Genomic DNA, 17,377 nt, shown 5'->3' on the forward strand with positions numbered 1-17,377 from the left:
TGGAATTTAACATGACTGAGATGGATTTTTAAATGTTGACATCCTGGGCAGTGTGGTTGAATCCACACATTCACAAATGTATTGACAGCGACAGGTTTCTAGACATGTATGTGTGGGCGTAGCTGCAAAAGCAGGTTAGCACCAAGCAACTTAAATGTGCAAATGAGTATTTGTGTCACATATCTACAAACTGATTTAGGTTCTGCATTCCTTCGTTGTATGCATTTGAGCAGGAGCAGGTTAAACAGGTGTCAAAAGTGAATTGGTGTGAATCTGTCATTTCATACCCTGTCCATGGACTGACATTGGGTTAAAAAAATGATCAGAATTTGAAATGGGAAACTAAAGAAATGGTTGGATTATGCATCCTAAAAGAGAAAACGATCTGTGTTCTTGGTGTCTTCAATTCTCTCAACACTAAGCGTTGTCAAGGAAAAAAAATAGTGTGGGCTGCCGACAAGGATTATGATTGCTGGATAGCAGCCAATTATAACTGTCCTAACAAGGGCACCCTTTCTGTCAGCTAGAAAGGGTGGCCACCCTTTCAAACAAACAGATTAAAGGCAGATGTTAGGGCAATCCTGATTGGCTGAGTGTAGCTCGTATGTTTACTTCGGGACTTGTCCGAAAGGGTGGGTTTGATGGTAATATTGTAGTGGTTCATTGACCGCTGTAAGACTATTGCTTAGAGTTTGGCCTCCTTTTTAGCCCATGCTGAAAAAATGATATCTCACCACAGTGAGCCTTTAAAATCACATAAAAGTAAGCATTTGCTCCCAACCGAGGAGTGATATGACTTTAAAACTCGAAGTTTTGTTATACAATCAAATTCTCTTTTTTTCCTTTCCACGTTCAACAAGAAGCTTGCCACACTTGTATCTGTGCTTAATTATCTCCTGAGCAGATTGCGAGTTATTGTAATGGATACATATTTCATACCAGTATTAGGCAGGCTACAATTTATCCATGACTGCAATTTATGAATAAAATATACATCATACCATTTTTCTTTTCAACTTTTTGTGTCATTGCATTTTCTGTTTCTAGTGCTCAACAACGTGTGGTCCAGGAGTACAACGGCGTGAACTGAAGTGTAGTGAGAAGGGAATTCATGGCAAACTCATCGCATTCCCTCATCGAAGATGCAGAAATGTAGAGAAACCGGTGATAGAACTCGAGCAAGCCTGTAATGTCGGAGCCTGTCCAACTCAAACAGGATACAGCAGCCTGTCAAGATGGTACTCTTCACCATGGCAACAGGTGATATATCATATTTACTATAACCACCAGGAGTGACTTTCTAAAACACATTCTAAAAGTATTTTTGAATGATATATTTAGAATGTTCTGATAGATAGGCATCTCCTCTATTAACTGAGACATTTCTGTTTACAAACATGGCCTCTTTTTATGAAATATTTAAAAATTACTCACAGTCTTTCTTATTTCAACATGAGTCCAAATAATATCTGGTGGTTATACTTCCTGCCCCTTTAAGCTACAGAAAATGGACAGGAGAGAAACGCTCCTCACACACTCCTTTCTCAAAATGCATTTTGTTTTCCACATCCACCTTCAATCTCTCCTAGAATGTTCTCTACAGAACCTAACGACAAACCTTTGCAAATGCTCTTGAAACCACTGGTGTTTACTTCATTTCGTAGGATGGCTCAGAGAACAGTAGTAATTAGACCAGTGTACATATGTTTCCTATATTTATGCAGTGTTTTTCTGTGGCGCACTCCACAGGGAGGCAGCATCTACTGGTTATTATATTCATCATTTATTATTTGCTACATTACAAATATTGCTGTATTTTTTTCAACTTGACTTTACAGCGGCAGATGTTAAATCAATATCATGCTACAAATTGTCAGCAAAGAACTATTTGATAGCAATGTATTTAGTTTTTTCATGTTTAATGTCATATCTCTTTCTTTGGTTTGAGCAGGGGGTATCTCATAATTAGATATCGGCCACTATTCTAGGCACCTAGCGTTATAGGTTTGGGACAAATAATGTAATTGGCTACATTTTGTATACGGGGAAAGGTGCATGGGAAAAGTGTTGTGATCATTATCTCAAGAACGTACATACGCGTCTGTAATTGATATTCACACTGTAATGCATGCTGAAACATTACATTTTCAGTATTTTGATTACGCGCCACTCACTACATGTCATGTGTAGATCTGAAGTTGGGGAGTGAAGTATGAATGCTTTGCTTTCTTTTTGGCAGTGTACAGTGTCCTGTGGAGGGGGCATACAGACACGAACTGTCCAGTGTCTACGACATGGAAGACCATCAGCTGGTTGTTTGCCTGCTCAGATGCCTAGTTCATCAAAAGCCTGCAATACTAACTTCTGCCCTGTGGTTCAAATTAAAGGTACAGCATCAAAAATCAACAATGCTCATGTACCCACTCTAACTATAAATGCTGAACGTTTAACAGTAAGAAAAAGTTAGATTATTGATACATTTGATAAATAGGGTGCATAACAGTTATTGGATTTGCATTTGTAAATGTAAAAATCTGCATCTGTAAAGCGTGAACTACTCAACCTTACGGGTCTAAAGGTGCTGGGGGCCGTCATGGAAATTAAGTGAGCTATTTGCCCAGAGTCACATGGTGCTCAATCGAGGATCAAATCGTAAACCCTGTGCTCTGAAGTCAGCAGCCCTGGCCGTTGCACCACACTTTTCTCATCTGAGGCAATCTCTTTTCCTAGCCGTGTGGTACCAGCTCCATCGTCAGTACTAATGTTTTCACACGATTACCATGCATTATATTACTTTTAGGATTTTAGAATTATCTTCCACTTGAAACCAGATAGGAATTGAGCACAGTTAGGTGACACAACAATAATCTACGAACTTTTAAATAGGAAGGTCAGGATAGCAACATTTCTCTATACAAACTATCCACAATTAATTGTAGGAAGCGCTGAAATGTCCGGACTATTTATTTACGGAAAGGCAGCTATGACTTTATGATGCATTAAGGTTTCATTTGCATATGTAAATTTTAACAAAACATTCCCTGAACAAACGCTTATAAATGTATTTTGTAGCCGAATTCTAGAACAAAGTATAATGAGTCTCAAAGGGAAATCATACATTCCTGAAGGTAGATTTTATCTCCTTTTCAAAACAAAACCATGACATTTCAAATCTTACACAATGTTGCAACAGGTTCCTCTTCCAATATGCAGCATGTTGGACCTGGCCCTTTGGCCGGTTCACCCAGAAACTTTTTGCTTTTGCCTAGCCTGTTTCTGTAACCTGGTGTTGGTGATTTTAGGTCTCTGCGCCCTTTTTCACTGTGGTCCAGTGTAAAGTGCGTGCGCTCTCTGAGTGCGTGTGTGAAAGTGACCTGTCCTCCCATAGGAATGCATGGGGAATATGTATGACCATGGTAGTTCCTGATGTGTGCGGAGTGCAGGGTAGAGTTTGGTATTTGCAAACTTGTGAGATTGAATGCTGTGCGATGATGTGCCAGGCTTTAATGTGTCTAGGGTGGAAGTGCCACTTCTAGAAGTTGGTGTGTCTGTGCAGTGAATGTGCTGGCTTGTGATTGGCTGGAGCTGACTGGTGTGCCAGGCTCCTGGAGTCAGGATGGGTCTGCCCCGGTGGTGAATGGGGAGATCTGCATGTTGATGGCAGGGAGGGAGTGCACGTGGGACCTAAATAAGGCTGGTCTTTCCCTCCACAATGCTGGCTCCGCCCCCTGTGGTGTGTCTGATGTCCCTGACCCACCCTGTGAATAGGCAGAGGGGCTGAGCAAAACAAAGTGCTCAGGAACCAGTTGCATCTGGTTCACCCCTTGCCTGTACCTTTGGAGACAAAGGATTTCTGTGTATAAAAAGAGGCTGTCAACTCCTGTAAAATGTTCTTATTTCCTGACTTGAATCTACTAGGGGTGTGCTGCTGCTGGGGCCCAGGGGAAGGCTTGCCTCCCTGGGCCCTGCCCAGCCCCTTGATGCCTGATGGACTTTCCTTTGTTGGGAACTGTTTGCTCCATCTTTTTGATGTCCAGGACTTTGTGGGACCCTCCTGCCCTCTTCACCTATGGGAGCTGTGTTTCTGGGACCCTTCTTTTTGTAGGGGTCATTCCTGAGGCCTGTGTTTTTGGCTGTGCCCCCAGCGCCTAATAGGTGCTTTATTTTCCATGTGTGGGCAGAGCGCTGTTGTTTTCCCTCGGGGGAAGCGCTCCTGCTCTTGTGGTTGCCAGCGTGGGTGCCCACCCCGCTTATTTAATTAATTATTACTGCGGGTGCCCAACCCGCTTATTTAATTGATTAGCCCTGCAGGTGCCCACCCCGCTATTTACTTTATAGACAGAGGGAGCCTACCCCTCGCTTTCTGCCCCCAAGAAAATGATCACCGCCACAGCGCGGGCGAGACAGGAAGTCAGGCACCGTAGTGCCTGACGCGGATTGGAACTTCCGGTTTTCAATGGAAGTCCCACCCGCCGCCGCTGTCCTCTTTGATGCAGGAAGCTGGGAACTGAGTTTTTGGTGTCACGGAGGGCTCACTTAAATCCTAGATTAATTGGAGTTATGGGGTGTGGGAGCTAGTAGCCAATGAGTAGCTAGTCCTGGCAGTAGCCTGCCTGTAAGGTGACCACATCCGGGGTGTGGGTCATATTTTCCAACCCTCTATTCTGCCACTTCTAAAGATGGCAGAAATCTAATTGTATTGTACAGACCAGGCTGCTCAACAAGGAGGTGTGGCTAGCTTTCTCAGGGTGTACAACCCCTGCATAACTAAGTTCCTGTCTGCCTAGCAGACAATGGGCCTGATGCAGAGGGAGGGCTGTTTCATTCACTGTGAGGCCGCCCTGATACATAACAGAGACATTGTAGTCTATAAAGCTTGCATCCTTGACGTGCCACTTCACTAGTCTGTTTGGGAGGAGGGAGGTGTGACCTCCTACTGGCCTGAACCTTTGATCCGGATTCCTGGGAGTGATCACACTGACTGGCAGAAGGTCAGAATCCTGTCTTGGCAGCAGCAAACGTCGGGAGCACAGGCTTTGCAGCCAGAGCACAGGGAAGCTGGTGAAACTAGATATACAACATCAAAGGTAGCCTCCTGGGTGCATGCCACATCGCCCAGGGCACAAGAATCATGTCAGGGGTGAGAAGGCATGTTGTTTGACACCAAACATGACATATTTAGGCAGTACCATAATGAAGCTGCCAAACTTTGGTTTGTCCAGGTGTCAGCCCATGTTATTCCATGGGACATCTATCACTTATAGTGCTTTTTAACGGTAAAGTACTCTATAGGAACATATCAGCATGCACTTACATGTCCACACCTTTGATATATTACACCCTGCCTCCTGGGCTTTAGGAGGGTCTCCATAGGGGTGCCCAGCATATATCAAAGATGGTGCATTGACAGGCCTGATGTCTGTATTTTCTTTGGGTCACTCACAGTGCTGCAAGCCCTGGGGACCCCTTTACCACCCATGTTTGGGGTACCACTGGTACCATGTACTAGGGACTTGTAAGGGGGGTAAGAGTCCTTACCAATTTGGGTTAACAACTTATACATATCAGTTTTGGGGGAATAGCATGTCACGTGGGCCTGGTAAGCTGGCTCCAATGCATTGACAGAGTCAAAACCATGATCTAATAGTCCAAATGGAGCAAAAAGTGGGGACATCTGCAGAAAGCCCTGTTTTCTTAAAATTATTGTACATCGTATAGACTCAGGCAGTGGGGAACTAAGCTTCAAAGTGCAAAATGCACATTTCATTTTTTTCTCCATGCAGAACACATCGCCCTCCTCCTTCTACCATAGGACTCCCTTTCCCTGCACTTCCAGCTTTAGAGGTGATTCATTCCCCTTCCCTTCTTTGAAGAAGAGTTACTCCAGTTCTTTGATTGAAAAGATCTCTAGACAATTCTTTTGGTTGAAGAGTCAGATCAGAGTTTGTGAATGTCCACAAACAAACCAATTTATTGGTGTTCAAAAACTTAAAAGACTATGCACACCTTGTTCCAACCGCTTCCCCCTTAATTGTGAGATGTTATTGTCTATTTCTTACAGTTGTAGTTGTAGTAGAGAAATGGTCTGAAATAACTCACCTACCAGGATTCCTTTTATGAATTCCTCTCAGGTGTAAATGTAGACATTTATGAGATGTTAACATACATTTGTGGCTGAAAATACCTTTCTAAAATTACCCCCAATATGTTTTGTTTATGTAGATTAGTTAAAGTCTACAGAGCCAAGGGGCATTTTATAATTCGCACAATCTCAGCGGTTTTCAAAGAATTTCAAAGTATTTGTAGCATTACATCAAATCTAAATATAGAATCTAAGGGCCTGATTACAAGCGAAGGCTCTATATATTGCACATGATCGGGCCTCTCAAATTATGTGGCTGGAAAGGGCCAAATTATGTGGCAGTGTTGAGTAAATGATGCATAAATGAAAAACAAATTAAGTGGCATAATGTGGCACACTGTAATAGTATCACTTCATCATTTCATTTTTTTTTACTTGGTAACAATGTATGGGCACTGGTTGCACCTCAATAGTACCATCCTAACGCCCACATAGAGCAATAAGCAACAAAGGTGACCAGTCCAGCTTTGCAAAGGGCCATCCATTGCGCAGCAACATGTGTTGCTGAACATTTAGCAAATTTAGAACGATTTGACCTAGAAAAAATATTTATTTTTGTTAAAATCTGCAGATCATGGGATAGATGAATGGATTATGTGGCAAATGCTGCAAATTTCTAGTCATGCAAAAATTGCTGCTGCCACACAATCGCTTAATTCCAGTGGCCCTGCACATGACAAATAACGATATCACGGGGTACGTTATTTATTGGGTGTGATCAATAACATCTCTTACAAGTTCATGGCAAACAACATGAAGATTTTTGTATTTAACGCAGCAAAATCTGCATGATACGGTGAAAACTGTATGGTATCACCTGTTAAAATTTAGTTAATTTCACCTGGATTAATTTAGCAAAGGCTGAGTTATTTAGCGCATCTGCTGTTTATCGGACGAGTTAAATACTTCCAAATTCGCAATTCGGACCCATGTGTAAAGAGGAGCCTACGCCTGGGTCAAAATATTCAGAGGAACTCGTAATTAGGCCCTCAGTAGTTTTGGAAACAGCCAGACAGCCTAACGTTGTGATACCTTCATAAATGCAAAACAGCTCACTCTTTACTGATAGCGGAATACTGCACGCAAAAAAGGAAAAATAGACTGCTCTTGGCACCACGAACGGCCTATGGTCTGTTATTAACATAATCTCTTCAATTTCAGAAAGTTAAATTTGGCTTCTGGTTACCGAATAAAGGGGAACCTAAAGAAATGGGTGGACAGTTACCCGGGAAAATTTCTTTTTTTTGTAGATCAAAGAGCACATTTATATATTATAGTAACAGGGCAAAGCAGAAAAAAAGGAAAAAAAATGTACTTAAAATAAAATAAAAAATAAAAAAAATCCATTTGGCTCAGATGAGGGTATGTTGGAATAGGGACCTTAACTAAATTCCGAGACATTTGAAGGAGCTAAATATGCCTGGATAATGCTATAGTGTAAACTTGTGCTTACTCCCAATAAAGTAGTGTTCTAAAACATGAAAAAATGTTTACTTTAGACTGCTGCTGTTAGTGTATTCCCAGAGCACAATTGCGACCAGGGCATAGACAACAGTTTTAGGGTGCAAGTACGTTTCAGAATCTGCAGAATTGATGACCCAGGGAACAAAGCATTATCACGATAAGCTTGCTCAAATCAATCGAAAGAATCCGGGATTAATCCAAATGTCACATTTCTGTGTACTCTGAGCTGAGCAGGAAGGCACGAGTACCTCTGAAACATGCATCCAGAGGTTGGCAGCTGCTCCAGAAAGGCAGTAACCACCAAAGAGAACTTTTATCATTGACAGCTGCAGTCTGCTATAAAAATAAAAGCATGAAACCACTAAACACAGATTCCACACAGAGATTTAAGTGCTTTTCTAAACTGAGCATGGCATCTATACCACAGACACATTTCTCATGCATTATGAGGGAATAAAGGTTCAAAGAAGAAACCCGCATCTGAGTCGACGTAAGCGACTAGTGAATTTAATGCTGAATTATGAACCTAAGAAGCATAATAATTTGGCAAAGTAAATGTTTTTATAGGGGGCGACATTTTCTGTTTGCAGTGCATGTGCATGTCTTACCACTACAATAGCACTGCATGACAGAGCCTTTTTTGGGAAAATCCAAATTACTTATATCAACATTGGAGATCGTTTTTTTAGTATCAGATGCAGCTAGGACCTGTCAGTACAGCAACTCCTACATGTACATTGAGAAACTCCAAAACTAAGGATTGGATTCGTTGCAAAGGAAATAGTCTGAATTTTAAAATATAAACCTAGTAAGTGTGTCTTAAAATAGATTAGAAGAGAGAATTGTTTAGAGCAAACATGGAGTATTAATATGTCATTAATAATTATGTAGTCAATGTAGGGCATAGGAAACAGCTGCATAGACTTATACCGACTCAGAGGAAAAATATGACTTGCCTATGTTAAAACAGATTTATAGACCTTAAAAAAAACACAAACTTAAGATATTTTGTCATGAATTAATTGTCCCTGCTTTATCCTCTGACTTATGTTTGAAAAAATAAAGACAATTGTCTCCAAATGCAAGGAAACTGCCTGGTAAACCTTACTATGAACATTAATCAGCGGTGTAGATGGGTCCAAAAGGGCCTGGAAACCCATGTCATCTTTATCAAAAAACAAACAAAGTGAATTACGATGGATATTTAGTATTACATATTTTCTAATACGGAAACTCTGCCTCTAGTTGATCTATATATTCTCTTAGTAAATCCTCAGACTTTCTTGTCAGACCAAACAAGAAGAGTGTCGCAGATGTGGCAGGATATGAGTTTGAATAGACATTGGCTGCAGTTCACAGAATTTTCAACAAAACTGAAGTGAAGAATTACTTTAATGTACTGATGGTAGACTGATGGTGTACAAGTATGTGTGTGTATGCCGGAGCCTATATTTATCTGTGTGAGCATTTCTGTGTGCTTGGGCTATGCGGTATGATTTTAAGGCAGGTCTGCGAGTGCTTCGGTGGTCTGTCTATGATCTCTCATGAACTTTGTCATGCCTTAGGATGATAGTGAACTACTGGAACCCAAGAGGTGCCTGAAAGATAGGAAACTGTACACAATAGGACATGCCCCAATGCTAATATGATATAGCCACCCAGCTTTGGTTCGTTGCATGCACCGGGGTGGCCTGAAATGTTAACTCTGCTACATTGACATTATCCCTAAAAATATTTAGTTGGGATAAAAAATCTTTGTTTCATGAAGAGAGGTTCAAGTATCCATTTTGTCCAGAATTGAAAAAGCCGTAATTATATTTCCCTCATCAGGCTGTAAGTGTACATTTATTTAATGTAACAAAACTGTAATATGTATAATAGGTAGTATTCAAAGACCCTACCACATATATGTGTATACTCTAGCCCATCCATAAGCCTACAAATAACGAGTGCTAACACACATTCCAATCCTAAAAGTAACTATAAGCAATAAAATAATACTAACCTTGAACATAATCCTAAACCTACCCCTAATGCCAACTATAACTGAAGTACTAAATTAGAACATAACCCTGAACAAGTTTCTAATATTTAATAGGCTTTCTTGGTTTTGCTTTCTTTATAATTATCTTAATAATATTTGCTTCTTTTTCACATAATGTTGTATGTCATATTTGAATGGTAATGCTAACTGACAAAAGAAGGGAAAACAAGTTGGAGTTGATTGTAAGTAAGTGCTGCTGCTGAGTGTAAAACCTTAGAAGTGAGTGAATGGAAAATTACACAAATTTTTCTTTGAAAAAATGTTGGTCCTGAAAAATAGTAGCTATTGCAAATATTAATTGAATATTGATCAGCATTAAAAATCTAAACGCAATTCGCTCTCTTTCTGTTTCAGATGATCCGTCCTGTGTGGATTTATTCAGCTGGTGTCATTTGGTCCCTCAACATGGTGTTTGCAATCACAAATTTTATGGCACTCAGTGCTGTAAATCATGCACAAAGAAAAACCTCTAGCAGTATCACATGTTGCCCTTTAAGTGATGTGATGTTTTCACATTCTGCTAGAGATAATGTCTGAAAGCAGAACAGTATGTCATGGAATACATACATGTGCATGAAGAGCCAGCCCATAGTGAACAGTTCTGAAAGAAAGTTCTGAGGTGGTACTCCTCAAGCACTCTGACCAGCTGTGTTGGATGAAAGCTTTCACATTGGGACATTCTGATAAAGTATGCCTTGTGGAGCCTACATGCTGATATTTCCAGTGGAAATACCGTCCTCAGGTTACCCTGTAAGAGACAATTGGTTATTCTGCCTTTCTAGGTGCCTGGTTCAAAGGGACAGTGACTCGAGTCACAATGTGCTTGAAAAATTGTTTACTCATGATGCTCAAGGTTAATAATGAGCACTTGAAAAGTAAGGTGAAAGTAACCATGGTCACGTAAATGTATTATTTGCACTTTCAGAAGTTCAAAACCCAAATTATTCATCAGGTTTGTGCACTGCAAACATATTTTGCAAATGGGTTCTAAAAACACAATTACTAGGTTTGATATAAAGAGATATAATGTTGGTGATAAAGGTTACTGTTTCCCTTTAATGTGTCCCAACATTTTACATAGCCTCTCTTTCTGGTACAAACACAATCAATCACTCATAATCACCTCAATCACTTGTCATGAGAAGGTTTCATGATTTTCAAATTACAGTTGGGATAATGCATTTTGTGATCTTGCTGTTTCTTTAATATAGCCTTATGGCCCACTGCTGAGGGCTATAGCGGCTGTTGAAAACCCTGAGTCCGAGTTATAGGCCAGAGAAGCAGGCGAAGGCCTATAACGAGGGAGAGGGCCTTTAACAACTGGTACAGCCCAAGGCAGAAGGGTTATATGGCTATTAGGACATTACATCCACTGAGGGTAGAATGTCGTAAATTAAAAAGGGAGAAACAGAAAGACAAATATTGGATTGTTGTAGCAGAAGGTTTATACCAGTCATTATAAGCCCGGAGCTCTCCATTGTCTTTAATGGAGATCCCAACATTCCAATGTTCTAATAATAAAAACACAATGCTCATTAGTGATGCCCCCTATTGAAAAGATGGTGGTATATATACATTGATAGCCTTGGAGTAGAGTCCAAGATTAATCTCTTTATCTAGTACACAATATTTTCCCCACCATTCTCTCTTTCATTTTTTGTGAATGTGTTGTTTCTGGGCTAATAACGAACACATGGGCAAACAAAATTATTTAACCTGCACCACTTAACATTCACACTCACTAACATACATGTACAAAACAATTCAGCTTCCACCTAGATATCACAGGTTTAGACATTTTGTGTAAACTTCAAAAGAAACCTGTTGCTGACTCATATGAAAGGTAATTTTCTAACTTTGTGCATTTCAACTAAATAGCTTCTGACTAATTTTACAACTTCTAAAAAATGCTCATGATGCATAATTTTTTGGTGGGGAGAGACTTTGTTTCTTCCAGTGTAATTTTCTACCTGCACTGAACAGCCTCCAGGTTTCATGCTAGACTTGATGATATGTCTATTGCTATCAAACTGCTGCAGACTCTGTGATTGATAATGTGCTTTAAAACCCATATCAACCGCCTTTCAGATTCTAGGTTTAATATTAAATGTCTATAGGTTCTTAGCACTTTTCAACAGGGGACAAATGAGAGTTACACATCGGTCCTTGTCAACTGCTTAATCCAGCAGCTGGAATATTATTGGAGGATTGACATTTGAACCTTGCTTTTTCTTCCCAGTGTGATGAATTTAAATATTTTCCAAGACAAGGTCTACATTCTGAGCGAGGGACATGATTATGGAATGTCTGATCAGGAAAACTCTGACCAGCTGGTGTACACCTAGGGTTTCAGCACCCAGTGAAGGCTGAACATTTTACCAATAAGATATTTAAGGGTTCTGCCTCTGTTCTTTTTCTTTGTCGTCAACTTTTGATTGGAATCAAAGGAATAGAAATGTTCATATCCAGACACTTAGTGACAACAATTCATCATTCACTCACAATGGTGCTAACTAATAAGGAACAGTACTAACCTGCCAAGAACTGAATGTCTGCAGACTTGTGCCAAGGAACATTAGACAAGGAGACTACACTTTCTTCAGAGGTTTACAGCTTCACATCTGCCCAGACACTGCTTTATTGTCGTTATCCATATTAACACAGAGGATTCATGAGACTGCCTCTTTATTAGACCTATATGTCATTCTTCAGAGACAATATCTCAAATGACTTTTATATTTGAAAAAAACACCTCCTCAAGGGGTCAAATACTTTACCAAGAAAATGGTGCTCATTGTACTTGCTGCTGGAAAAGCAAGTTTTCAATTTTGTGCTTTGTCGTTTTTATGAAGAACTTATTTTTACTTCTTTTCAAATTTAAAAAAATCATAATCATCTGTATAATATGTGTTCTTGGAAATTGTTAGCAATTCTTGGAAAACTAAACAAAACTGTTCAAAACCTCAACTTGCCACATTCCTCAACATAATGTTGTCTAATTAATTTGTGAGTCTATGTTCCACCATTTATTGCTCCGCACACAGTACTTCCCTTTTGGATATCTCACACCCTCACATTGCTCTTCAGGAGGAAGAATAGGGGGTACCATTATTACATTTCTTTGTGAGTGCTTGCATGGCAAAATGTTAGGCAAGAGGTAGTGCATATTTACTCTGTATTACAAAGGCCCACAAGCACAGTAAAAATGTGTGTTGTGCTGCAAAATCTTAGTAAATATACTCCCTAGTTTTTATCTGGAAGATTAGTAATAAATACTACTGACAGCAACAGATGTAAACATCAGAAACACATAATTCACCTGCAATACATTTCGGTTGATTTTGGTTTTGGCTGTGTTAATCTAATCCTTCCATGTAGTGGTGGTGCATGCAGATAAAGACAGCACTTCTCTCTCTGATTATTAATGACAGTGCCTCTGAAGCGGGTCGGGTCCTCATATTCGATGATTCTAATGAAATAGGGGCCCATAGCAGCTAGGAACACTGTTTTTGAGCTTAGGTACTTTTACAGATCCCTGCAAACAGTGAGGATTGTGTTGGCGAAAGTGCTTCTGCAGATGCAGTATACGTCCTTTTGTCAGCACTTACATGCCAGGAGGCCACTATGGCACGGCGGCTGAGCATCATCATTTTTTGCTATGCAGAAACAACACAAGAAGTGCTTTATTTAGCTAAAACAGAGTACTTATTTTTAATTTTGAGAGAGGGAGAGTACCTGCACTTCTCAAGGGTGACATGATACTTTTAATTAGAGAGTACTGTGACTTCTCAGAGGCAAGCAGGTAATCTGTTACAGGGTACTGGCACTTATATTCCATTTCAAGCCTTGATGTAAAAACAAATCAATGACTTCGCCAGATAGTGAATTTTCTCCCCCTGAGCGTGGGCTCATTGACAATTTTAACTGCATGCGACCTTCATGCTTCTTATGCCGGCCACCGGCTAGAATAATACGCATTGGAAGTCTCCCCCTTTGAAAAGGATGGAGCTTCCCAATGATGGACCCTATGGTTTTGAGCTGAATGGTCATTCAGGACCAGGTTCTGCAACAGTGGACCCAGATGAAAAGCCACCCTTGAAAATAAAGAGGTTTCTCAACCTCTAAAATAGAAGGACGAACTGCAGACTTTGTGGAATTGGAGCCCTGTCATTTATAATACAAGACTATCACTTCACCAATCTGTATATAAATCCTAAATCATTAACTTGTACCAATACACAGACACTTGGGCGAGTGTATTGTGTCTTTTTCTAACTGGTTAATATTGCAGCATTTCGAGGTGTTTGTCAAAACATGAGTGCAACTTCATTGCAATATACAAAGCTCTAACTGATACAAAGATCCACAAGCGTACATAATAAAACTGCTGAAATTAATGTTTTAAAAATCAGCCCACGTATTCAGTGAATGTGTCCTTCCTCCTACATTAAGGCGCATGCTTTCTTTTCCGAGGCATGTTATAACAGTTTGCTGAATACTTAAAAAGATCCGTGGCAATCCACGTTGTCTCTGTACGTTGCATAACCACCACACTGTCTACTGAGGGCTTTCGAATGAAAACTTTCAAAATAATGCTGAAAAAGAAGAAAACCGTCAAACGTATTTGCCAAACCCGAGGCAGGGCAGGCCCTACTGCAATTTTCTGGGGAGTGGCCTTCAAAGCCATATTTTTCCAATTCCATCCGAACACAATATTGCAGCTTTTGAGAGTATAATTTGAATCTACCATTACTCTTCTGAGCACTAATGCTAGGCAATGGTCAGTGAAAATTAGCAGTTTCGGTTGTAAAGGTTTATATAAATCAGAATGCGTATTCCTTTATATTTTAAGAACTGCTGACTGGAAACATCCGGGTGGAGCTGCTTTTTCTGCCTAGTCATAAATTGTCTTCGAATTGAGGCCTCATTCTAGCCTTTTCTAGGAAAAGTGCAATGTTCTATTTTGAAAATCGTGTCTTGTATTTGATGTATAAATATATTTATTAAGTCATAGCTTTTCCTTGTACTTTATTACTTCCCATGAGGCAAATGATAGTAAAAAATAAATGCGGACTATGTTGTAAGATAGCAAAATATATGTGTAATATTTAATTATTTTATAAGTTTTTCAATAAAAAGTTTCTCTATCCTTTCACAGTTTTCGTGCAGTTCTTCACTCGCGTGGCAACCCTGTTGATATAGTGAAGTCAAAATCATGTGATGTGGCTGCATGCCAAATAAGCATTGGCAAAGCCAGTGGGTCACATATATGCAAGATCTATTGAATTTGTCATTATTTTTTAGCCATGTTGAACAGCAGCGTCACTGCTGTGGAGCATTACTGAAAAAAAAATAGGGCTATGATGTGATAAGTGCTGCCCATACTATAGCGCTTGTGTTTTCTTTACTCTCAGCCAAGCAGACCTCCAAAGGCAGCATTGCACACAGATTAACAGTTTTACAAAACCTTGTTCAACATGAGGCACAGGGTGACGTGCATAATGGAGCACAGAATGATGTGCATTGACAACGGTATGTGCTAAGCGAACCTCAAGGTGTGCATGTAGCATGTCGTGCATAGTCGTGTGTCTAACCTGAAGCTCAAACTTCATATGCTTTAAACCAAACTGCCCTGCAGCTTAAAGGCCACTTGCACACTGTATAGATTTGTTCCACAACACAAAATGGGAATACTAACTGGCCCAACAGAGTGCATATTATATACATTGATGGGGCATCATCAACTCTCCACCCTTTAGCACTAGAGGAAGGAATCTCGTGGACAGTTCTGTGCGCAACGAACAGTGCTTACTTTGTAAAATAATAAGCGACAGGGCCCTGACCAGGAGGTCACTGCAGCTTGCACCTCTCATCGCCCCTGTCATTGCTGCCAAAACAACTACTGACCATTTCTCTCGCCTGCAAGTGCGACAGTTCAGACTATTACAGATCCCGAAAACTAAAGGAATGGCTGGGGAGAAAGGTATTAGCAATTGCAAAGTATATTATATTCATAAACAAGCTTGTTCTGCTCAGTTCTAAATTAGATGAGCAGCGCTGCTATGTGGCAGACTGTCCTAAGTGCGTTGTTGACAATTAAGTGCAGGTGGCGGAACACCGGAAACCAATTAAGTGCCGGTGATCACTGACTGAAATTAAGAGCTGGGAACAAAGCATTTAAATATGTGTTTACGGTTCCTTTCACCTTAACCCCTTCAATGCTTGTGACAGAACCATTCCGTCATGCCTCACGGTTGGGCTGTGCGGATGACGGAATGGTTCAGTCACGGCCACACCCGCGAATGGAATGTTCAGCACCGGGGGAGAATCGGCACCACAGGCAAGGTGTTTATTGAAGGTGCAGGACAAACAGAAGTTCATAAATGACTGCAAACGAATAGTATGATGGAGCTATAGGATCGAGGTTGAGGAAACAGACGGAACTAGACAGCACAAAGTAAAGGAGGGACAGAGAGGGGTATGGCGGTATTGATGGATAGAAGGATGGGTGCAGAGAAGAATGAAAGATAGGCAGTAGTTGGAGTGAAGGGTGGATGGATGAATGGTTAGAGATTAAATTAAAGAGATGGGTGGCCATCTAGCTATTGCCAAGGATTGCGAATCAGCTGAATGGATGTAGAAAAGCAAGGAAAGATGGATGGATGTAGAAAAGAAAAGTATGGATGATAGTTGAATGAATGAACGAACGAAAGGAGGGGAAAATACAAAAATGGATGGAAAAAGACAGAAAGATGATAGACAGAAGGAGAGATGGAAACAAAGAGATATCTAGAGTAATAAGAAAGAGTGAAAATTAGAGAGGTGGGGCTCACATTAACAAAAGATATTGAGAGTTCATTTTCGCCAGGAGAACATTAAAAAAGTGAGGTAAAACACATTTTTCAGCACAATTTCCCCAACGGTGCCCTAAAGTGTGAGAGTATTAAAGGCAGTTCATAAACTATCTTACACAATTTCACATGTAATATACACAGGTCACATCGTTTTATAAATATTCATTACACTTACTTTCACTTCTCCATCTTGCGAATAGCTACTAGATTTCCAACCTTATGAGTGAAAATCTATTTGGAATGGCCAAGACAAAAAAAATAAATGTAACACCATTTTCCCCGTCTCAGGGTGTAGAGTGTACGAAAAATACAGGATATATTCCACTTAATTTACAGAATCCTCACCCATGCTGACAGTGCACAAGTTAAAGCAATTCTTAAAGTCAAATCCCAGGCCTCTAGCAGGGGAGCCGATAATGTCATGTGAGGCCATATGAATCCTAATGATATAAGTGTTATGAGATAACTGTTGATGTGCAAGTGACATTAGGCACAAAGCTAATGTGATGTGCTAGAATTCAGCCAAACTTAAAATCAAATGCGACTAAAAATTAACTCTTTAAGTTTTTTTTAAATATGTATAGTTGGTTCTCAAACAACAGGTTGCCATTTCCATAATATGTATTATTGACATATATATCCACATTCTGCTTTTCAGTCTGATGTATCAGCACCACATACTAAAGATACTGATCGCATGCCTAAGATTTTCACCATCACAAACAAGCAAACTGGAAATTATGTGAATGAAACTGTGGGTATGAACTATTTAGAATGGTCGTGAGAGCTGCTGTCATGTTCCTTGGCTAGAACTGCATCTGGTTTGCTGCAAGGGACGACCAATATGGCATATCTCAGATTCGAGTGAACCAC

At 40.2% G+C, this 17,377-nt stretch overlaps 1 protein-coding gene across 1 annotated transcript in view; it reads left to right on the forward strand.

Moving 5' to 3' along the window:
* The window catches only part of ADAMTS18 (ADAM metallopeptidase with thrombospondin type 1 motif 18), a 340,132-nt gene extending 327,492 nt beyond the window's left edge, over positions 1–12,640 (forward strand). Inside the window, exons 21-23 of the mRNA XM_086947715.1 lie at positions 1,048–1,260; positions 2,240–2,387; positions 10,005–12,640. Coding sequence (XP_086803841.1) covers positions 1,048–1,260; positions 2,240–2,387; positions 10,005–10,123 — 480 coding nt within the window. The 3' untranslated portion in view covers positions 10,124–12,640. The remainder of the gene's footprint in view (positions 1–1,047; positions 1,261–2,239; positions 2,388–10,004) is intronic.
* The last annotated feature ends 4,737 nt before the right edge of the window (positions 12,641–17,377 follow it).

The sequence above is a fragment of the Lissotriton vulgaris genome, chromosome 12 (genome assembly GCF_964263255.1).
Source record: "Lissotriton vulgaris chromosome 12, aLisVul1.2, whole genome shotgun sequence".
NCBI classification, from domain to species: domain Eukaryota; kingdom Metazoa; phylum Chordata; class Amphibia; order Caudata; family Salamandridae; genus Lissotriton; species Lissotriton vulgaris.